Raw genomic sequence first — 22,245 nt, 5'->3', positions numbered from 1 at the left:
CCCTCCATCCAACCTCTTTAAAATCTCATACCCTACAAAAACTCTCCTCCTTTTCTGCGTCCCAAGAAACCCACATGCATTTCACACACCACGGTTTGGTACCACCTGCCTGACCCCAGTGGCAGGGACAGTGCTGGGTAGGGACTTGTCCTCATCAGCCCTGGACTGGGAGTTTCCCTGGGTTCCTCTGTAATGAGCTGCTCTCCCTTCCCTCCTCCCACACTGTACCCAAGGCGTGGGAAAGCTCCAGGGCTGAGCTCAAAGATAAGGAAGGAGGCAAATTCTAGGAGTCAGCGGCGGCACAAGGAGCTGTCATTTAATGTATACATAACACACTTAGGACACCAAATCTGGAACTAAGAGTCACTCCAAGGGTGAGAGACTCTTGGTCTCTCACCAGTGTACAGGCTGCAGCTAAACCTCGGGGAAAATCAGGAACCCAGAAAAGATGCTGTCAGCCCCTTCGATCCCCACGAGGGAGTTCTTCTCTGTTGGCTCCAACCAGACGGACTCATTGGCTGCCAACCTGAGCACCACACCTCCCGTGGTGACCTGGTAGCTGCTTTGCACGTAGTCGCAGAATGTCACCACCTTCTCTCCCTTGCTGCCACCCCGTCCCTTCTTCATTCTGAGGCACAGGTTGCCCTTGGATGTGACGTGGTAGGTAAAGTAATAAACGCCGGGGACCTGGCAGGTGAAGCGGCCGTACCGGTTCTCATAGTGTCTGTTCTCGTTGGTGATGATGCGGTCAAAGCGGATGGGCTGCTCCCGGCGTGGGAAGATGCTGATGGTCCTGGCAGCGGAGAAGGCAGACTTCAGGGTGACCTTGTAGTCACCGGTGTCTCCCTGGGGGCCAGGGGGTCCCCTGGGGCCCGGCAGCCCCTTTGAACCTGGGGATCCCCTGGGGCCAACCTTCCCAGGATATCCTGGTTCTCCTGGGTCTCCCTTTTCACCAATGTCCTGTTCATGCTCCACGAGTCCAGGAGGACCTAGAAAACAGGAGGAAGAGGGATTGTGGCCGCAGCTAAGCCCTGTGGGTCTGCAGAGGAGCAATGAAAAGTAAACCACAGATACTTGTGCTGAGATGTGGGACAGCAGAGCCCCCCACTCAGCTGGCATGGCTCCTCTTGCCCTCTGCCCTCTCCAGGTCCTTTGCGGTGTTTTATTCTCCCTACATCCCCCAGTGCTGCATCTCCATGGCTCTTGAACACCTCTTGAACAAGGATAGTGACTCCACCACCTCCCTGGGAAGCCTGTGCCAGCGCCTGATATCCAACCTGAACCTCCCCTGGCACAACTTAAGGCCATTACCTCTTATCTTATCTAGTTCCCTGAGTATCACCCAGTCCTGATAACACCTCAAAGAACCTGTTGTAAAGGGATTTGTGCTGGATTGCTTTCCCCCAGCCACGTGACTGGCACCACCTCTTCCTGCTCTCATTTATGATGTTTTCCACACCCGTAGCTTCCTCCTTACCTTGCTCTCCCTTTGGACCATTCTCCCCATCTCTGCCATTGATGCCAGGTTGGCCTGGTGACCCCGGGATGCCTGGGATGGTGCCATAAGTCTTGCAGAGCGTGGCACTTGCCAGCTGCCCTCCAGTGAGGCAGATCAACACCACCCACACGGTCTGCATCCTGTCTTCCTGCTGGAGCACAGAAGGATGCTGAGGTGCCGCATGGCTTCAGACAGTGGGAGGGGTGGGGAAGCCACTGCTCTGAAAGAAGATGCCCTCCTGAGTGATACCATGAAGGAGGGAAAATATTTTGTTGTAAGGCCAAATCCACTGTCCTTGTAGTCTTGGAGGGGCCAGAACCTTTGGGACCTCATCTTATGACTGCGAAGCATAGAGACAAATCACTGTGCCAGAGCAGTTTCAGGCTCTTGCTTCCCACTGGCATGCCTGAGAAACAGCTTTAGTCTTTGCACGTAGAAATGATATCCCCAGATCTGCCCTCTGAATATCTGTGTTAATTCCCTATTTGTCCTGCCACGTGCCTGATTCCCCCCAGGATCATATCTGTATCTAACCAGCACTACTGTGACAGCATCTTTCAGAATCTGGTGGTCCCTGACCACCCTTCTGGGCCCCTCTTTTTCCCCCTTTCCTTCTCCTCCTTCTCCCAGGTAGGGCAGAAGTTATTAGGGTCCCACCAAAGATCCCCTCCATCCCCAGCCCAGCACTCCCCTTCTGTTCTACCCCAGCCACCAAGAAGCTGTAGCAGCATTGGGTGACTGTCCCTCCAGTGCTGTCAGGTCCCCCATGTGCTCCTACCTGCAGGAGAGAGCTGGGCTCAGCCTTCCTACTGTCAGCTTCTTGTTGCACGGAATGGGAAATAGAGCAGGACACACTGGTGTCCTGCTTGGAAATGACCCTAAGGGGAAGCAGAAGTTTGCTGCGAGGATAGTTGTGAAAGAATCTGGCCACATCCCTTTTTATATCTTTAGCTCCAGTCCTTTCTTCAGTGTCACTTTCATATCCTTTATGAATGCTATCAGCTCAGCAGAATGTGAAGACCTGAAGCAGCAACGCAGAGCCCCATAGGTGCACAGCTCTGGTCCTGGGAAGCAGGGAGATGCCTGCCCTATCCTGCAGGGTCTCTGTGCTTTGCTCAGCTGTGCTTGCACTGGGGAGTATTGCCATCAGCTCTGTGCAAATTCAGGGAGAAAGGAGTGCTGCAGAAAGGTGTGTGCTCTTTGCTGGCATTGTTCAGGCTTCTCTGTGCATACCCAGCTGTGCTGGGAGATGCCACCAGCCAAGAGGACATGCCATGGCCTAAGCATCTATCATCTTGAATCTGAACCCCAGGCTGGGAATGGGAAATGATTTCACCTTGAGATATAAGCATGTGGGGGTTGGACTTGATGATCTCTGGAGGTCCCTTCCAACCCCTACAATTCTGTGATTTTGTGATTTCCAATCCCAGTTTCTGCTGATGCCTTGTGGAAGTGAAGCACAGGACATTCAGGGGAGATGAGCTCTTGCTTCCTACTGTACAGGAGGAATCTCTGTTGGGTTTTGGTGGGTTCTACAGCCTCCATCCATAAGCTCCTTCAGTCTGGCTCTTGAGCATCTCCTGCCTTTTCCTCATCATGGCCCCTTCCTGGTGCAGATACCACAGAGCAAACCTTGCATCCCAGGGCTTTATCACAAAGCCACATCCACCCAGCCCCTCCAACCAAGAGCTGACCACTCTGCACGTTGGCAATGAGAAAATAATGGTCTCCCTTGAGGGGGTTCCTTGGGTTCAGCCCCAGGCTGGTTTTTTCTCCCCATCCATGGTAACCCATCATGCAGCACCCTTTGGCACCCCTTGGCCACTTATTCCCAACTAGCAATAAAAGCTCTGTCCCTGCTGCCTGTGCTCTGTGCAGTTGGAGGTGGTGGAGCCCTCTGGCTGTGCTCTGAAATTGCTTGGGTAGAGTCCCTGGTGAGAATGGATCCATGAGGATGTCCCAAGGTTTTCTCTGTGGTCAACCAAACTGAATCCAGTTGGATGGAAAAGGGAATATCAGAACCCCTTCCTGGAGGACTCTTAGACCCCCTTCTGTGGGCACTGTGTTTGTGTGGTCATGGGAACAGCCCCCTGATGCTTTTGGTGCAGGTGGGGGTCCTGCAGATGGGCATTATGAATGGGATAGAGGACTCAGCAGTGTCCAGGTGCTGTGCAGATGTAATTCACACATACAGAGGCTCATGTGCATGCCACTTCCATACGGCCACACATGAGCTTCACCTGCAGAAAGGCGAGTCGTGAAAACAAAGATGCTCAGCCAGCCACACTGGGGAAGGATTTATTGACAGGGAAGGGTACAGAGCTGTGTGTGCTGGGTGAGCCCTCGTGCTTCTCTAGTCTGGGAAGAGCAGGAACCCCGAGAAGATGCTGTCAGATTCACCAGTGCCCACCATGCCATTGTAATCATTCACTTCCAACCAGACCTGGTTCCCAGCCTTCAGATGGAGGAGGATTCCTCCAGAGGTAACCTGGATGTTGTTGGTCTTGTGGTCACAGAAGCTGGCCTTCTTGACCGTGTCCTGGAATAGGAGGATGCAGAGGTTCCTTTCCATTGAGCTGTGGTAGACAAAGTAGTAGAGGCCAGAGATCTTGCTGGTAAACTTGCCTGTAGTGGTGCTGTAGTCGTTGTTGATGTTGGTGATGACGTTGTTGAAGATCACGGGGCTGTTCTTCATGGGGTGCTCACCAGTCTGTCTCGTCACTGAGAATGCTGACTGTTGCATCCTCTTGAAGCTGCCCGGCAGCCCCTGCTGTCCAGCAGCACCCATCACCCCTGGGTCCCCAGGGGGACCAGCAGGACCAAAGGGGCCCATCTTGCCCCTCAAGCCTGGGATGCCCGGCTCCCCCTTCATGCCCTTGGGACCTTGCATAGTAGGAATAGCTGGAATGCCTGTAGGGCAATGGGAAGTGGAGTCAGCCACAATAGAAGGACATGGGGAGAAGCACCCCACCACCTACCCACCCGCCCTGTCTGCATAGTGTGGTGACATTGCCCTCCTGCAACAGAGGCAGGCTCAGTGCTCACTCACCTGGCTCGCCTTTGGCTCCCTTCAGCCCATCCCGGCCATCCCTGCCTGGCACACCCGGGATGCCTGGCAGGCCTGGAGCCCCATAGCAGCTGTGTGGGGGATCGCTGGTCACTGCAGACTCCAGGCGCAGAAGTAGAAGGATGAGGGCAAGATGAAGGTGCTCCCTAAAGGTGCTGTGCCCCATTTTGGTGCTCTGGATCATGGAAAGGGAAAGAAATAAAAAATGCTGGGATGAGGGGCCACAGTAAGGCAGCTTTCGGACATGGGCCAAAGGAGGCATTGTGCTATGAGGGGCACAGCACCATGAGCACCTGGCTGTGATGGCTGTGCCTTCAACATCATCTTCCTATACAAACTGTCAGATGGTGGGGAGGCAGATGAGTGGGAGTAGAGCTCATCATCAACCCCAGACAGACTGACGGAGTCTTGTGGTGCCCATTTCTAGCCCCAAGCTCTCCTGGTTCAGCATCCCAAGCCCTCTGCAGATATGCACCCCACTGCAGAGTGCTGCACCCTGCAGCCAGCTGATCTCACCCTTCCCCCAGCAGCAGCCTGACTTTCCTGACTCTGCCCACCAAGATCAGGACCCCATCATTCAAGAGACTCCCGTGGCAGTGCTTGGCCCAGGGGCACTGGTCTTCCCCCAGCCAGAATAGGCATGATATGTATGCAGTTGGGGCGCTGGCAGTGCCTCTGCCTCCTCCTCCTCTCACCCCACCCAGCACTGCATCATGCTGCAGGACCCTCATCCACGCAGCCCACCCCAAGCAGCTGAGCCCTGCAGCATCTCTTACCTCTGGCACAGGATCCAGCGCTGTGGATCCCTGCCTGCTGCCAGCACTGCCTGCTGGCTCCAATCGACACAGTGCAATACCCTCCTGAAGGAAGTCACAGAGTTAGGAAAGCTCCCCATGGGGACACACAGCTTCTCCAGCTGAGTTTCACATCCTTCTGCCTGGCCATTTTCTCTGAGCAAGCACTTTCTTGGTCATCCAGCAAGACTTGCACTCGTGCCAGGATTCACCACTGCAGCAGCAGGGGCTGAGAGGACGGATGTGGGGTGAACCACAAGCAAGAAATGCACCACAAACTCTCCTCACCTTCCTTCTTCTTATCCTCATCTCATTTTCTGAGCAGATAAACAACAAGTGGGTGAGGAGCAGAACCTCAAACCACCTCCACAGAGCCAGGACAACATGTGCAACAAAGGGCAAGGACACCCCGGGCTGTGATGGGAGATGCTGTTGGACGGGCAGCAGGAGCTGATGCTAATGATGAATAGACTGCTGCTCCTCGAAGCTGACTTCTCCACCTGCTTGGTGCTCAGGTCCCAGCATCCCAGGTTAGGATGTTGTACCTTGCAAGTGGGGAAAGGACAGATATAGACTCGTCCCAGAAACTTCCCCTGTTCCTCCTCATAAATGAAGGTTTTGGTTGTATGCCCTGATCTCGCCTGCACAGCTGGGGGTCTATTCTTGGCCAGAAACAAGCTGGGATACTTCTCTTCTTGGACAGCTTTGGACAACTCAGAACATCATTAGTTTGCTAAAAGTGCATGGATAGGAAAAGAAAACCCAAACAGCTGTCAGGAAAGAAGAGGTTTATTTGCAGTGATGGGGAGGACGTGAGAGGCGACTCTGGCCTTATGCCAGAGATGCGCTTACAATGGTTAGAGGTGCAAAAGCAGTGGCACGCAGTGATTTCACACAGAGAGCTGGAGACAAGTGATCCCCTCCAGCATGAGGTCTGAGCATGAGGCTGGGAGCCTTTGACCTCCAGGAGGCACTGGGCTGAGCTGCCTGGCTCCTGCAGGCAAAAGGGACCTCTGCTGCTCAGTTGGAGGCCATCCCCTTTGCTGTCGTATCAGGCCACCCCACATCCTTGCAGGGCACAAACGCATGCAGGCACACACGCACAGGTGCTAAGCAGCTCAGATCTGGCTGACAAATCAGAGGTCCATCAGCCTGAGTGCGGGTACAGCATGAAGCCGCTGAAGACGCTGTCTGCCTCGGTGCCGCGGTAAATCAGGTTGCCCTTTGTTGGGATGGTGTTCACAGACACCCGGTCGCCCGCAGCCAGGCTCAGCACGCTGCTGCCCGAGTTCACCTGCAGGATGTTGCGGCTGTTGTTGTCGCAGAAGCTGACCACGCGTTCCGAGTTCTTGGTGATGCTCAGGCAGAGATCTCCATTGGAGATCACTTGGTAGGCGAAGTAGTAAATCCCGGGGATCCTGCAGGTGAACTCCCCGGTTTGGGGGCTGTAGGAGTTCTCCTCGTTGGTGATGATGTTGTCGAACACCACTGTGGTGCCGCGGGACGGTGGCATCAACCGTGAGGCAGAGAAGGCAGGATGCTGCTGCTGCTGGAAGCTGCCGGCATTCCCCTTGGCCCCTTTGAGCCCCGGCTTCCCTGGCAGTCCTGGAGGACCTGGTGGACCGTGGTAGCCCTGGTTCCCTGGGATGCCAGGAGGCCCTGATTCACCTTTGTCTCCTTTGGGTCCTCGGATGCCCGTCCTCGGTGCTGATTTCCCTGGGGAGAGGCAGTGGGGAGGCACCATTCATGCAGTGTTCAGTATGCCCATAGCATTCCCACATCTCTGGCTCTCCCTTACCTGGTTCTCCCACATCACCCTTCTGCCCTGGCCTCCCATCAAGACCGGGGATCCCTGGGAAGCCATCCTTGCCATTCGGTGCCCGACACACATCATCCTCAAGCATTTCCAGGCCCAGCACTGCTGCCAGGAAGCTGGTCACCAGCCAAAGGCTGAGCTGCATCGTGTCTCCCTGCAAGCACAGCATGGGGGGGTTGGGGCTGGAGGTAAGCACACAACAAACATGCACATGGTGCACGCAGCAGTGGGTGCAGCTTGAACACAGACATACAAACATAAATATGTGCTTTCCTCCAGATCTGTGGGCATGTGCAATGTGCAGACACGAGCATGTGCTCAGACACAGACCTACCATGCCACCTATGTGCTGCCTAACTCAGGTAGCCAGATGCCACACTCAGCATTGAAAAAAGCACTGCTGTTTCAATGCATAATCTGAAATGTTGCTGAAAAGCTCTGACGTGCCCATGGTAAGGCTGTGGTACATGGAGCAGGGCATAAAACCTCTGGTGCACATCTTGGGGATGAATAAATGCAATGCATTCAGTGAGTGTGAAGAGACACAACAGAATAGAGAGAAACAGGAAAGGGTGGAGAAGGAAAGAAATAAAAGGGCAAGAGGGATGCAGATCCCCAGCACACAGACCTGGGAGAGAGGAGGGACATCCTGAACATATACCAAGAGCCTGGATCAGACCTGCAGAACCCGTGTCTGCATCCACGTGGTGGAGTGAAGGCAGATTTGCTCCTCTGCATCATCTTCTTCCCCTTTTCCTACTTCATACACTTGTGAAAGGAGACAGGCAGCAAGAGCTGGAGAGAGGTTCTTGAAGAGCTCCACATCCCCACCTATTCAGGGTGACTTACCTCCTCGCTGGGCTGAGAACAGAGCTGTCGGAGCTGGCTGCTCTGTTTGCTGGCAGCTCTTCCTTGGGAGCAGGGCTGGGGGGATGGAATTGCACGCACAGAGTTTGCAGAAGAGAACTGCCAAGTTTCGCTTGTTTGCGTGGTTCCCTTTTCTGCGCTCAACCCTGGCTGTGCCAGTAATTGTCAGGGAACAGCCTGCTCAGCAAAAGTGCTGACCCCTCAGAGGGAAATCCTGCAGCACAGGGAGGCACAAAGACGTGGGAGGCCCAGAGGTATGGCACAGTGTGAGGTGGCACTGCCATGCAAGGGATAACCCCCCTGGGTTGCATGATGTACTCGTTTCAGAGCCACCATGCTTGGGGGCCATTGTTTCCATGCTTCCCAGTTGCCTCCCAGTCCCCTTGAGGGTAGAGTCACCACCCAGACCTGGGCAATCCTTGGAGATGTATGTGGCCTGACTCAGGTCTGCACAATTTCCTGTCACAATTTCCTTTCAAAAGCCTAGGAGGAGGCAATCCCAATGGGCCACAAGTCAAGAAAGTGGGGCGGAAAACTGAGCTGGTTGAAAAGGGAACTGCTCATGGAATTAGGGCAAAAAAGGAAAATATATGACCTCTGGAATTGAGGTCTGGCTTCACAAGGAGAGTACAGAGCAGCAGGGAGGAAACAATAAGACGAAGCCCAATTTGAGTGGACACTGGCCAGTGCATTCAGATCAGAAAAAAGAGACATTTTTAAGTAGGTGGTCTAAGGAAAACATTGAACTGGAGATGTTCACCTAACAAGTAATGAAGAAGCAGAGGCATTCAATGCCTTTTCTTCCTCAGTTTTTGTATTATTGATATATCTTGGGCTGGCTGGACCTAAGAATTGGAGGACCACGACTGGGGGAGCAGTGACTTTCCATCTGAGGTCGCCAAAACTGTATGGGACCAGTTGTATCTGTAGAATGTTCCTTAGCCCCTGATGCCAGTTGGGATTCACAACAGAGTGCTGACGGAATGAACTGAAATAAGAGCTGGACTCTTCTCAACAATTAGCAAAGATGTTGGGAATCTGGGGATGTCTATGCTGACCAGAGGCAAACCAATATGATACCCAACTACCAATCAGGCAGAAGGGAAGATCCAGGGCATTATAGACCTCAACCTGACCCCAGAACCTTGGCCGGACCCCAGACCTCAATCTGACCTCAGAACCTGGAAAAACTATGGTGAAGACCATGTGCTATTGAAAAGCATTTAATAACAAAGCAAATGTCAGGCACTGTCCACGCAGCTTCACGAAGGGAAAGTCTTGCTGTAGTAATTTGATCTCCTCCTGTGATAAGGTGTGAGTAAGAGGAAGGTGATGGATTAATTTTCCTGGATTTCACTAATTCCTTTGACACTGTTCCTCATAGCATCCTTGTGGACAAATTGTCTAGCTGTGAGATAAACAAATTCATGCTATGCTGGGCAATGAATTAGCTCAATGACAGAGCTCATAGAGCTGCAGTGAATGGGATACATCTTGTTGGCAGCAACAGCAGTGCTCTCCGCAGCTCAGCTCTAGGAGTAGCCCTATTCAGCATCTTCTTCAATGATTTGGAGGCAGGAGTTGAATACATCCTCAGCAAGTTCATTGATGGTACTGAAATGGAAGATACAGTTGACCCTCTGTTGGGACAAGAGGCACTGCAGGATGATCTACATAGATTGGGCATGAAATTCAACAAAGATAGATGCTGGGTTCTATGCCTGGGATGGAGTAATGCCAGACATAGGCACAGGTTGGGAGATGAGTGTGAATGTGTTCAGAGGAGGGCAATAAAGCTGGTAGAAGGCCTGGAAAGTGTGACCTATGCAAAGAGCCTGAGGATACTTGGGCCATTTAGCTGGGAGAAAAATCTATGATTTTTATAGGTCCCTTCCAACTGAACTTTTTATTTCTCTTTCTCCCTCTCCTCTCCTCTCCTCTCCTCTCCTCTCCTCTCCTCTCCTCTCCTCTCCTCTCCTCTCCTCTCCTCTCCTCTCCTCTCCTCTCCTCTCCTCTCCTCTCCTCTCCTCTCCTCTCCTCTCCTCTCCTCTCCTCTCCTCTCCTCTCCTCTCCTCTCCTCTCCTCTCCTCTCCTCTGATTCAATTTGAAAATGAACCATAGAGGCCCTTGCACATAAAACTTTGCTAATCAGTACATCTCCATTAATAGTTACCTTCGGAGATCTGTCGCTGAGCTGGTCTTTAATTCACATGCCCTCTTAATGCAATATAATACACACTTTTAATCAAAATGCCAATCCTGTAATAAATCAGATGCTCAGAAGAAAATGCAATTTATTCTATCAACACAGTTCTTCTGTCAGCTGAACCTGTAATCGTGTCAAGAAAAGATGACAGGTGAGCTTGAAAAGACCTACCTTCCTCCAAACGGTGCTTCTGGACAATAATTGTATTTCTGCCCTAGTACCCTCTGTTAATATACAGCCAAAATGAGACCACTCCATCATTTCGTCCAGGATTGATGGATGGCTGTGTCTTGGTGTGCCCGTGTCCTTTGTCCCGTGTCCTTTGACATCGCTTAAACGCTAAAGTTAAGGGCCTGGCCGTGGATTTCCAGCATCTCCTGGCTGCTGCTGCTGGGACAGGGAGCACCTCGTGTCCGTGAGGCTGCAGAGCGCAGGCAGCGTGCCACCAGGTGGCAGTGCTCTCTCAGCCATTCGGTGTCACCTGCCGCTCGGAGCTCTTCCTCCAAACCCTGCGCTGGAGGTGGCAAGGATGAGAGCGGGAAAGCCCGGGTGACGTAAATTGGGTCCTCGCCCAAGGGAGATGGGAAGCTGGGTGCCTATGGGAGAAGCTGTATGGGATGTCGGTGCTCTTAGGAGCCCTGGCTGGCCCCAAATCCAGCCCCACAGCAAACAGCCCTGAGTCCAGGGGGATCCAGAGCTTCCCAGTGAGCACCCATATCATCAAGGTGCCCATTTCAGCCTTTGGATGAGTAATCTTTCTCCTTTCAGGGCACCCAGGCTGCTTCACCTCCTTCTTGCTTACCTGTCCGGTGATACCAGGCAATATAGCTCAGTGCCAGCCTTGCACCTCTTCATGGAAGAAAAATGACCCCTGCAAAGCCTCTTTGCTGTTTTCCCAGTGCTGGCAACCACACACCAGCTGCCTGACAGCAGACAACAGGGAGAGATGTTCCCCTGCTGCCTTCCCGCTGGGGATCCCCTGCGGTGCTGAGCAGTGACAGGCAGGAGCTGCCAGAGGAGGAAAATCAAGCAGCTAGCACCCGCCTGTCACTGTGTGGGAGGCAGTGACAGAGGCAGGCAGGTGGGACATCATCAGTGCTGTCAGGTATGCACACACCCATCGGCACCCCAGGCTTCCACCCACACCCGTGGGGATGGGACAGCTTGGAGCATCTGTGTGTCTGCAGTCATTGATGGTTTCATGGTGCCCGAATAACAGAACCCAGCGCACTGGAAAGCTGTGATTTTTTTGCTGCCCAAATGTCCAGCCCCGCTGACCACCAGACAAACATCCTGTGAGATGTGATGGCTTTGGCATCCCGTGTTTTGGTCGATGAAACGAGAAGCCAGGGTGGCTCAGATGCCCTGGAAGAATTTCCTGACATGCTAGCTGCAAATCAGGCTACGTGGGCACTTGACACTCCATGTTTAAAATGTGTTAATTGCTGTCCCAGGGGATGTGTCATTCCCATGACAGATGCTTTACATGGAGCACGTGTAAGAGACAAAGACAGGTATGGGCTTTAAAAGCCAGAATTTCACGCTCCATCCCTTGCTTGCTGTCTCCTGGCATTGATGAGCATCCCTGTTGGCTCATAGGATGAGAAGAGATAGATGAATGCTGAGCAGCCCTGGGCAATGCTGAGAAAGCTTGTCCCATTCCTCCTCCCCTTGTTCTCTGTTATGGATGTCAGAGTTTTTCGTTATTAGGCATCTACTTGTTAATATGGCTGATTGTTTCTTGTCCTTTAATGTATCTGTTATTTATTTATTCACTTGTGTAAAAAGCAGTTTCAGATTGATCACTTTGGCATGTAAATGAGCTGCTCCAGTGCTCGTCACTGAAATTTGTAGATTGGAAGAGTTTGCAATCAAACACAGCCAGAATCTAAATTACAACATTTCAGGCAATAATAGCTGGGAGAGGACAGGAAGGATGTGCCATAAATAAGATGGGATCAGAGCAGGGTGCCCAGAGCTATGCTGTCAGCATGCCAGGAGCCCCAAGGCATGCAACAGGAGTACAGATTTGCAGTGCTGAGGTGTGCCTGGCAGCACTGGCATTGCTCTGGGGCTGCTTCCCTTTGGGAAAAGGGGGGAAGGGAGAAAGAAAAAGGCTTTGGGGAAATGATGGGAGCTGGCTTGCAACCAAGCAATTCTTGTGTTGATCTCTGATGAGGCCTAGTTAGCCTAGAATGTTGAAAAGTATGCACACACAGGACTGTGGGCTGCCAAGTGAGTCTGGATATCATATGTGATGCTGATTTGCTTGCCACTATGGGTGATTTTTGGCTTCTTGCCACTACTCAGGGCTTCATCAAAATCCAGTGGGTAGACACAAGGCACAGTCCTGCCCATTTCAAGGGCAGTAAGGGAGAAAAGCCTTCTTGCAGGCAGCAAGCACTGCATCTAGGCTGAGAAGCCAGGACCTCCCCAAGCCCAGGGTTGGTCGTGTTGGTCACATTCAGCTTTATATCTCTCTATCCCTGTGGCATCCCTAATTATCAGATAAGTGATGTTCACCAGGCACAGTGCTGTGAATGCCACTAGGGATGATGAAAAGACCTCTGGGATCCCCTGCCCAGCTCCTTGCTCATGGCAGGACTATTCCCAACACTAGATCAAGATAGCAATGGCTCTACCTACATCTTGAAAAGCCCACAAGGACAGAAATCTCCCACCTCTCTGGGGACCTGTCACAGGTGAGGGTTAGAGTTAGGGCTAGGGTTAGGATTAGGGTGAGGCTTAGGGTTAGGGTTCAGCTCAAGGCTCTGAGGGATGTGCTGGGCAGTGTGACATACCTTTCCAAACCATCTGCCTCCCACAGCCTGTCCTGCACACACAGCTGAATATCGTGTGCCCTTCCCAGGCTCCTCTTTATGCCATGATCTGGCTTTCCTGACACAATACCTCAAAAATGGAGTAGAAGTTTCCTGCAGGCAAGTGCTCATGTTAACTGGGTCAGTGGCAGCTGGAGGTCCATGCTGGCTGGAGACTATTACGACTTATTTCTATTACAGCTCTCTTACCACAGTGGCTTCTCCAGGAACTCGGCTTCCCTCTAAGCGACCTTGGCTGCCAGATCGATCGGAAGTTGCAAACTCACTTCTCACGTCTGCTCAATTTGGAGGGCGTCTGATTGCTGCTTTGGAGGCTTTGATTGCCTTTGCTTCTGGCTGTCAGGACCCCGGCTGCTGCCGTGCAGACACCATTAGCAAAGCTCTGGCTTAGCAGATTTGCTGAGGAATATCCCAACCAAGCTGCAGCCATGCAGGGCAGAGTCAGGACTGATGTTTTCCAGGCAGGGCTGTACTGTGGCCTCTCTGCTCTGCTCTGCTCCCTCCCTTACGCATCCACTTCTGTTGCTTTCCAACAGACAGCCCATTCCCAGTTCAGGAGGACGCTTTTCCACTTGCAATTGTATTAACTGTTTTGGATCCCCTCCCACAGTCATCACCTAAATGCTCTCCCCTCTCTCTGCAGGCAGAGGTCAAACCTGTGTCCTTGCTGCCAACTGAAAAGCAAATCGATTGACATCTTCTAGGAGGCAATTGCACTCTTTGGTGCGTCTCTGCGTGGGAGGCAATCGTGTGGCCCCAGCACTGGCTGTCTGGCCTGGAAGTTATTCTTCACTCCAACTCTTAATTTCAGAGCTGCACTGAGGGATGGGAAGACTCCTGGCTTCTAATTAATTACTGAGTTCCCTGTAATTGATGCAGTTTACTGCCAACCTATCTATCTGTTTTATTGCACTGTGGAGAAAGTCATTCTGTGATGCTGTTTTCTCACATGCCCTAGTGAGTGGCCATGAGACATGTCCTGAAACTCATCTCTAAACTCCAGACCGTTGGGGGGAGGGTTTGCACCAGGAGGCTGAAGGGGATGTGGCCCCATGCCCTGTGTCCTTCACCAGGAATGGTCGCCCAGGAGGTGAACACAGGCTGTCACGTGCAAGATCCTCCAGCTGTGCATGCTGTGGCATTTTGCAGTACAAGGAATGGATGTTGTACTTTACAGTTCTGATTCATCCTGTAGTGGGACGTATTTGCCCTCATGAGCCTCCATGGGAAGGTGGTGCCTTCCTGCTTGCTGGTTTTAGATCCTTGGGATGGACAGATCAGGGAATGCGATTTCTAATGAGCCCTAATTCTTCTTTAATCCCCAAGCTTTTCAAATTAATTATTTTCAGGGAAGCCAAATGGAATCTCTCATCTGCTGCAACTACAAGAAGATTAACAGGTTATGTCTCCCATTCTCAGTCCTGAACAGGATGGACCTTCAAGTGAAAAGCATTCACTGGTTGGAAAGTTTGTGGGAAACAGACTGTGTCTCTTCTCAGCATCAGCTCTTGTGTTTTAGCACAGTGCTGTCTGGGTAGGGCCATCCCTTGTGCCTGGAGCCATGCTGACGTACCTGACTGGGGCTTAAGAGGGGATTTTACTGAGCCCTTCGAATTGTTTCACTCACTAATTAATGACTGGGTTTCAGTTTCGAAACATGCACTTAGATAAACTGCATAAGCGCATTTCATTAATCTTAATTAATGATTTAAATACTCAGAAGCCTCTGCTGAGGCCCTGTGATTGATGGTAGCTAGCTGGCTGCATCATCATGCTTTGGTCCCTCAGCATCCTTGTCTGTGCAGTGGGGATATGGACACAGTTCCTCCTTTCCTTCCCTTTGCTGTCTGCTGTCAGATCAACTCTGGCCATCTTTCAACAAGCGAGTGAGTGACAATTCCCACATTGTGCCAGACAGGTTGTCCTGCTGAATTTAAACCCCGTGTGTCTCCATACGTGCAGCCACTAAAGCAGCACACACCAATAGCTAGGGCTGGTGGAAGCAGGTTTCACAAGGAAGGGCTGTGCAAACTGGGCAAGGAATTGCACTTCAGACCCTTGCAAAGCATCATCCACCCTGCTTCAGGGGTGATGGAACACATGGGGTTCAAGCATGTTGCAAAGACATCATAGTGAAGGTGGCATCAAGAGCATTTCCAGGTGCTTTGGCATTGGAAAGAATTTTCATTAGATGCACACGTGCAGCCATGCAATTGCTTGTGGAAACACAAAGGACCCTCTGAGGATGCCTGGGGAGGTGTTGGTGTCACTGTCCCTGGAAGCTGTCAAGAGATTTGGAGATGTGGAATTGAGGGATGTGATTAAGGGCATGGTGGGGATGGGTTGATGGTTGGACTGGATGATCTTATGGTCTTTTCCATCCTTGATGATTCTACGGTTCTCCAGCAGCAAAACCCTCTGCTGAGCTCAGATGTGGAGGCAGCATCTGCTGAGCCTCGTCGTCGTGTTCTGCAGGCTGGAGGGGGGTCTGCCTATGGTGGTCTCACTCCATGACTGCTGAAGGGGCTGTGATAGGAGTATCTGTCACAGAGATACAATAAACATTAGGATATGTGCTAAAAGTTTACCTGCACAGCCAGAGAGAAGAACAAAGAGACAATGGCAGGAGGAAGACACCAAGCAATGCCCTGGGTCTAACCCCAGACACATCACAGGGGAGCCAGAAGCCCATTGGCAGCTCATCTGCAGAAACCCAAAGAGGCACAAAAAATAAGGTGAGAACCAAGACTATTGATTCTGATGGCCTAGGAGTCATGCATTCCCAGAAGATGGCCCAAAGAGCTGCTGAGATATCTGGAGACCTACAGTAAGGGTCAAGAGGGAGGCCTAAAGTCCTAGGGGACTTGCAGAGCAGTAGTTCAATCATGTGGCCCATGGACATGGAGACCAAGAAGCCTCATCCAGGCCCTTTTAAGGGCTTCCCCTACAAAGCCTCCAGTCCTTCAGTTCGGTTGGGAAGCCCAGCAGGAGCTGTTCTCCAGGTTTCAGACTAAGCAGGATTGCTGCACAGGAATGCGGGACGACTAATGGGATGCAGGAAGGGATCATTTCTGGGTGGCATGGGATTTATTATGAGAAAACTGAGTGTTTGTACCTAGCTATTGGAGAGATTCATCTTTTATATAAGAGAGAAGGTCACTCCAAAAGTAATGCCTCCTACTTATTTCCATGGAAATACAAAAACCATGATAACACTATTTCATAGAACGGCCTGGGTTGAAACGGACCTCAAAGATCATTTATCTATTTGATAGAGCACATTCTCAGCTACAGGGCACTATTTTTCAGTATAATCATCACCATTATCTGAGTATCTATCTATCTATCTATAATCTATGTATCTATCATTTTTGCCTCTCATGAACAAGAGCCTGCACCATGCAGACTGCAGTGTGCTGCATCCTCTGGATTTGTATATGGACAGAAAATTACCCTTTCTGGAGAGAAGGTCAAGAGCTGCAGCAACTGCTGTTGCTTTCCTGAGAGTTGAACACCCTGTGCTCCTCTGGGCGTTAGAAGAGGCTGCAGATTCTTTAGACATCAAAAGCTGTAGATGAGAACCCCAAATCAACTTCAAAATAGAATAGTTCTTAAGCCATGCAATGAAATGGGGGTTTGGAATAGGTTTGGGGATCTACCAGCACCCCAGGTGATATTAAGGGGTTGGAAGGCTGTGGTCCTGCATCTGCATGCACAGAGCTTCAGGTAACTGCAGCTTTTCCTAAGTGGTCCTTCATGGGATGCCCCTGATGCGTGTCAGCTCTCCCTCCAGTGTCCTAAAACCAGACTCCAGAAGGAGGAGGTGTTGCTACCTGATTGTGCTTAGGGATTGTTTGCATCAGGCAGAAGACAGATAAATAATCTGCATGCAAAGCGTTGTCCTCACGCACAGCTGGCTCACATGACAGATACAGGCACCAGGCAGCCAGGGATGGTTTATTATACCTGGGATTATAGAAGTGTCTGACAACTGCTTACTGTAAGCTGTCCAGAGGTAAGGGATGCTCTGCATTTTGATGAGAGTGAGTGAGCAGCAGCAGCAGGGGAAGGGAAGGGCTGCTGCAACTGCTTTGAGTGAGTGTCACAAAAGTGACTTGGGACATTCTGAGTAAATGGCTCTGGCTCTGCTCCAGAGTTGAAGGTATCTCAGAGCAGGGCTTTTGGTGTTGCTCCCAGCAACATCCTTGCAGCTTTTCCCTGCGCAGTGAGCTCCTGCACAGATGCATCCTCTGCAATGGCCACAGCTGCCCCACAAAACAGGGAGGAGAGGCAGTTCCAGCTGGGCGGAGTAGCTGGAAATAGCCTTTTGTGAACCATTTTTATCAGTTCATTTGGAGTTGTGTTTTGCCAGCAAAACCTCTGCACACTGTTTATCTCTCTTAGAGGAAGGCTATTATTATTGCAAAATGAAGCAGCGTGCGTGCGGTTCCTCAGCAGCACAGTGCCAGTCGTGCAGCGGGAGGGATTCAGGCAAGCACAGAGAGTGGCTTCAAAGTGCCATTATTAATTCAAGCTCACATTCATTGTAATAACACCTCGAATCATGGCAAATTCAGCTGGTGTCATCCACTTGGTGCAAGCAAGGGGCTTTCCAGGGGAAAAAGCTTGTACAAAGGAGAACATGAGCTCTGCAAAGTGCGGTTTCATATCTGCTCATCAGCACAAGTGGAGTAGTGCTGGCTTGGCTGGGCTCAGGAGCATGTCCCTGGTGGAGCTGGTGACCTTGCAAGGTTTCAAAGAGTCACAGAATCAGAGAATGGATTGGGTTGGAAGGGACCTTAAAGCCCATCCTGTTCCATCCTCCTGGATGGGCAAGGACTGCTCGACTAGGTTGCTCCCCATCCAGCCTGGTCTTGAACACTGCCAAAGATGGGACATTCATAGCTTCTCTGGGCACCTTCTCTGTGTCCCAACAGTGGGCATTGATACGGGGGTGGGGTCACTGTGATCCTGCAGCCAGGGATGGTTTGCACTTGCTGAGACCTGTAGTCTGTGGGGAAAAGCAGATGGATCCTGGTCCAGGGCTGGCTCTGAGCCCGTTATGCTTGACTGAAGGATTAAAAGGCTGCAGCTAGATGAAAAGCAGAGGAAAGGGGAAGGCAGTGCAGTGGGCATGTTGTTTTGTAAGATTCTAATAGGTCCAGAAGGTGCTGGGCAGACTCGGAGGAAGGCTGCAGCAGAGCTGGGTGCAGGGAGACACTCCCAACCCAGGCAGAGATGGAAAATCCTTCTGAAAGCACTGATCAGAATATTTGCATTGCTTTTCTGGCCTTTTCTGATGTACTAATGAAGAGCTTTGAGGCATAGCGTGAGTGAATGTGCTTCCTCAGCACGGCTACCCTAGGCAGTGTCTGTTAAAGGCAGCCTGCTCTGCGTGCGTGGTTATTAAGATACATTATTTACAGGGAGACAGAGAGAAAGGAAGACGTGCAATCGGTAATGACAGTGTAATGCTGCATCCTGGCTAAGGTGGGCTCATTTCAGAGGCATACATTTTAACAAAGCTGGTTGCAAGGTCACACATCAAAGTGTGCGATGCGGGTGGGTTGCATTCATCCGAGGGGAGCTGTATCCTGGAAAGCAGTGCCTGGGCAGATGCTTTGCATTACTTGAAGTGTCATTTAAACACAAGGCCCTCTGAGGTGTGACCTGAGACCCCCTACCCCAGCACAGTCCCACCATCACCATCACAGCGGTTCACGGCACAAGCAGAGCACTGCTGTGTAAAAGCAAAGCAGACTCTCATTTGTCAAAGCTTGTAGCAAAAGGCAGACAGAAGAGGCAGAAGTATCAGGAGCTCAGACTGACTCAGTCACCTATTTTCTACTGCACTGGCAAAGATATCACACATCAGGAAGGAGAAGAGGAGGGAGGCTTGGAGAGGATGCAGCGTGAGCAATGCCCCTATTAATGTTTCAGAAGGTGAATGAAGCTGGGTAGCACTGTCATCAAGAACCATGCACACAGGCTCTGTGAGATGGGACCTTTCCCCTCGCCCTCCAAAAGCACTCAGCATACCCAGCAGGATGCAGACACAGGCTCTTACACCTGGAGAGACCACTGTGAACCTTGAAGGCCTCCTTGTACTATTTTATTCAAATAAAAAAAAGGGGAGAGTTGAGGGCAGATGAGCTCTGCCTGGAAGGCAAGGCTTGCTGCAGGGAAATGCCTGCTTAATCCTTTATCTTCCCTGTGCACCTTGAGGCCATGTGCTGTGTAGAGTGGAAGGAAAACATTGTGTATGGCACATGGAGCCAGCACTGGGCATCAGGTAGGGCATCCCATGGGAGATATAGAAGGCATGAAGTTGGACATCTCACTGAGATATAGAAGGAATAAATTTGGCCACCTCAAGGGAGCTGTGGGCAATGGCAATCAGTGACATGAAGCTTTGGCTTGACTTGAGTGTTGACTTGACACTCCTGGAGTTGTACTGATTCACATAGAGATTCTTCACTGTGGTAGAGTCCAAGAGGGTGGTGAGGCACTGGAACAGGTTGCCCAAGGAGGCTGTGGATGCCCCATCCCTGCAGGCATTCAAGGCCAGGCTGGATGTGGCTCTGGGCAGCCTGGGCTGCTGGTTGGTGACCCTGCACATAGCAGGGGGTTGGAACTGATGGGCATTGTGCTCCTTTTCAACCAGATGAGGGTCATTCTTCTCTCAAACCTCAATTTCTCTCTGGAAAAACTCTATAGAGGTTCAGATGCACAGGGATGTGGCAGAGCTCCTCTACCTTACAAGTGTTGGCTTTCATGGCAAGCTAATTCCGGAGTCACAAATGTAATGATGATTAATGACACATACACCACCCTTTCCTTCCTCCTTTCATTGACTGGGAAAAAAGCCCAGAGCAGAGCCGGAGATTAATTAATTCTCTCAAGTGGAGGGGAAAGTAATCAGACTGAAATCAGATCGAATTTAGGATTCACAGGCAAGCAGGAGGATGCGCTGAGTGACATGTAAATGAAAGATGACCCAAGCCTTGTTGGGTCAGGAGGGACACAACTCCAAAGTTGTGTTTGTCTTTACTACAATATCACAGGACATATTAAGAGCTGCTATGGAAAGCCATATACAACAAATCCCTTTAACTGTAGATTGTTTTCTTTGTGTTTTTCATATTTGCTTCGCCTGTGAGTTTCAGTATAAGGCTAATCAAGGTTGTGGAGGTTAATCTGCCATTTATTTAATTGTATTAAAACATCACATCCTCCAAGAAGATACGTTTCACCTTGAGAAAATATCTCCTCCCCTATTTCCCTGCAAATCGGTTCACTAGCAGGGCAGAATTGAGTCTTACAACTCATGCAGGCTTGGGGCTCCAGCAATCTCCCATGTATTTAAGCATGACTAATTGGCTTGTGCTTTCCATACCAGGGATTTAAAATCTGCATCCTAGTCAAATACTGGTCAGGCCCCCAACTGCTTAATTTCTGAGAGCATGCACACACAGCCATCAGCAAGTCAGCTGTTCCTGAGTGCTTTTCCCTTTGCAATCCAGTGCAGCGCTGACTCACATTAAGAATCTTAAATCTGTGACCTCAGTGAAATAGTCAGTTGTTGCCGAGGGAATATCACAGATCTCAATCTTTTGACACGATGCTTCAGAAAAAGACTTGTAAAGAAACTGAACTGTCTTAAATACATGGTAATAAACAGTCATTTTTGCATCACAATGGAGCTTATTGTGTTGATCCTGGGATGAGAGCTTTCAATGTGCTCATAAAGGACCCAAATGAGGTTCCTGCAGTCTGGCTAGGGCCAGTATGACCAGTATGGTCCTGACCTGACCATACTGACTGTGGTTCAGATCAGACCAGCTTGAGCCAGAGGTGATGTGGGCTATCCTTAGACTGGTCCATTTAAACAAAGGATACCTGGCACATCCAATAAAATCATCATGCCCTCTACTCAGCATGTAAATAGCCACAGTAGAGCACTGTGTGCCATTCTGGCCACTCCACACAACAGATCATGGAGTCACAGAATCGTTAGGGTTGGGAAAGACCTCTAGGATCATCCAGCCCAACTCCAACCCACCCCCACCATCCCCACCACCTCATCCCTCTGTGCCACATCTTCATTTTTCTCGAATACCTCCTTGGATGGTGACCCCACCACCTCCCTGGGCAGCTGTGCCAATGCATTATCGTTCTTTTGGAGAAGTTGTTTTCCTAATATCCAATCTGAACCTCCCCTAGCACAGCTTAAAGCCATTCCCTGTCATCCTATCAAACTCCAACAGTTGACAAGGGCAGTGCAAGCCACCAAGATGGTTAGAGGCTAGAGAAGAGGACATGAAAAAAGAGATGAAGGGAAATACTACTGTCCCAACTCAGGGAGGGAGAGATACAGCTGCATCTGTGATTTCAAGTTATTAGGATATTAGGAAAAGCTTCTCCAAAAGACTGGTTGGGCACTGGCACAACTGCCCAGGGTCAGCATCCCTGGAGGTGTTCAAGGAACATGGAGATGTGGCACTGAAGGACGTGGTCAGTGGGCATGGTGGGTTGGGGTCTTTCCCAACCCTAATGATTCTGTTATTCTCTATCTTTCACTGCCTTGAGGTTTTTAAAGGAGGCAGAAGTACAGAGCGAAAGGGTGGGAGGATAGAGGAATAGCGCGCAGTTCAATGGGGCATAAATCAAAAACATCCCTATGCGAATGGTGCAGCTCGTGGGATCCCCATCCCGGAAAGTTTTCAAAGCTCTGTTGGCCAAGACCCTCAGCAATGTGATCTGACTTGGATGCTACATTTGGGAGCACAGCCTCGGTTGTCTGCCAGTGGGATGCAGCTGCAGCATCCCGATGCCGCGGGCAGGCAGGGCTGCCTTCCACCGCAGGCTCAGGACAGGAATAGCAATGAGTTGTTCCTGGCCCCCGCAGAGAAGCTTCTGCCTACCAGAGCCATCAGCACAGCAGGACGCAGCGGGGCTGGCAGCAGCTTGCTGCAGTGCAATGCAGGCAGCTCCAGGCTCCCATCGGGAGGGAGGACTGCCTGTCCAAGCAGCCCAGATGCTCTTCTCTGAGGGTTTGGTACCCTGGGGCTTGGTGAGGGAGCGCTGGCCCTGCTCGGAAGGAGGAGGATTTTATCATTTATTATTGATCGCTGAGTGCAGGGAGTGCCTGGCGTGG

The 22,245-nt window shown here is 51.0% G+C and overlaps 3 protein-coding genes across 8 annotated transcripts; all 3 read right to left on the bottom strand.

Annotated features, from left to right (window-relative positions):
- Window positions 1-299: 299 nt before the first annotated feature.
- C1QB (complement C1q B chain) lies at window positions 300-2,423 on the bottom strand. Of its 5 annotated transcripts, none has more exons than XM_090122983.1 (3): window positions 2,277-2,423; window positions 1,478-1,649; window positions 300-989 (listed from the first exon to the last, which is right to left on the bottom strand). In XM_090122983.1, exons 2-3 carry the CDS (start codon window positions 1,635-1,637, stop codon window positions 415-417), a joined length of 735 nt encoding a protein of 244 aa, XP_089979109.1. In that variant the 5' UTR covers window positions 1,638-1,649; window positions 2,277-2,423; the 3' UTR covers window positions 300-414. The 5 variants fall into 5 exon arrangements, with proteins under 5 accessions (XP_089979109.1, XP_089979107.1, XP_089979105.1 ...); XM_090122981.1 differs by having other exon boundaries at window positions 1,478-1,736; window positions 2,277-2,400; XM_090122979.1 differs by having other exon boundaries at window positions 1,478-1,718; window positions 2,277-2,400.
- Window positions 2,424-3,780: 1,357 nt separating this feature from the next.
- On the bottom strand, window positions 3,781-5,496 carry C1QC (complement C1q C chain). Of its 2 annotated transcripts, XM_031607918.2 has the most exons (3): window positions 5,342-5,496; window positions 4,548-4,740; window positions 3,781-4,408 (listed from the first exon to the last, which is right to left on the bottom strand). In XM_031607918.2, exons 2-3 carry the CDS (start codon window positions 4,729-4,731, stop codon window positions 3,852-3,854), a joined length of 741 nt encoding a protein of 246 aa, XP_031463778.2. In that variant the 5' UTR covers window positions 4,732-4,740; window positions 5,342-5,496; the 3' UTR covers window positions 3,781-3,851. The 2 variants fall into 2 exon arrangements, with proteins under 2 accessions (XP_031463778.2, XP_089979104.1); XM_090122978.1 differs by lacking the exon at window positions 5,342-5,496 and having other exon boundaries at window positions 4,548-4,749.
- Window positions 5,497-6,130: 634 nt separating this feature from the next.
- C1QA (complement C1q A chain) lies at window positions 6,131-8,183 on the bottom strand. Its single transcript, XM_090123037.1, has 3 exons — window positions 8,025-8,183; window positions 7,158-7,329; window positions 6,131-7,075 (listed from the first exon to the last, which is right to left on the bottom strand). Exons 2-3 carry the CDS (start codon window positions 7,318-7,320, stop codon window positions 6,507-6,509), a joined length of 732 nt encoding a protein of 243 aa, XP_089979163.1. The 5' UTR covers window positions 7,321-7,329; window positions 8,025-8,183; the 3' UTR covers window positions 6,131-6,506.
- Between the last annotated feature and the right edge of the window lie 14,062 nt (window positions 8,184-22,245).

Source organism: Phasianus colchicus, chromosome 22, assembly GCF_987193195.1.
Source record: "Phasianus colchicus chromosome 22, bPhaCol1.hap1.1, whole genome shotgun sequence".
In the NCBI taxonomy this organism is placed as follows: domain Eukaryota; kingdom Metazoa; phylum Chordata; class Aves; order Galliformes; family Phasianidae; genus Phasianus; species Phasianus colchicus.
The sequence above is the reverse complement of the archived record's forward strand: the minus strand, read 5'-3'. Positions and strand labels throughout refer to the sequence as shown.

Excerpts from the sequence above, each read along its gene's own strand:
- C1QC (XM_090122978.1), bottom strand. The coding sequence starts at position 4,749 with ATGATCCAGAGCACCAAAATGGGGCACAGCACCTTTAGGGAGCACCTT. Across the intron at positions 4,409-4,547 it reads GGGAGCCAAAGGCGAGCCAG|GCATTCCAGCTATTCCTACT; the intron begins GTGAGTGAGCAC and ends ATTGCCCTACAG.
- C1QA (XM_090123037.1), bottom strand. The coding sequence starts at position 7,320 with ATGCAGCTCAGCCTTTGGCTGGTGACCAGCTTCCTGGCAGCAGTGCTG. Across the intron at positions 7,076-7,157 it reads GGGTGATGTGGGAGAACCAG|GGAAATCAGCACCGAGGACG; the intron begins GTAAGGGAGAGC and ends GCCTCTCCCCAG.
- C1QB (XM_090122983.1), bottom strand. The coding sequence starts at position 1,637 with ATGCAGACCGTGTGGGTGGTGTTGATCTGCCTCACTGGAGGGCAGCTG. Across the intron at positions 990-1,477 it reads TGGTCCAAAGGGAGAGCAAG|GTCCTCCTGGACTCGTGGAG; the intron begins GTAAGGAGGAAG and ends CCTGTTTTCTAG.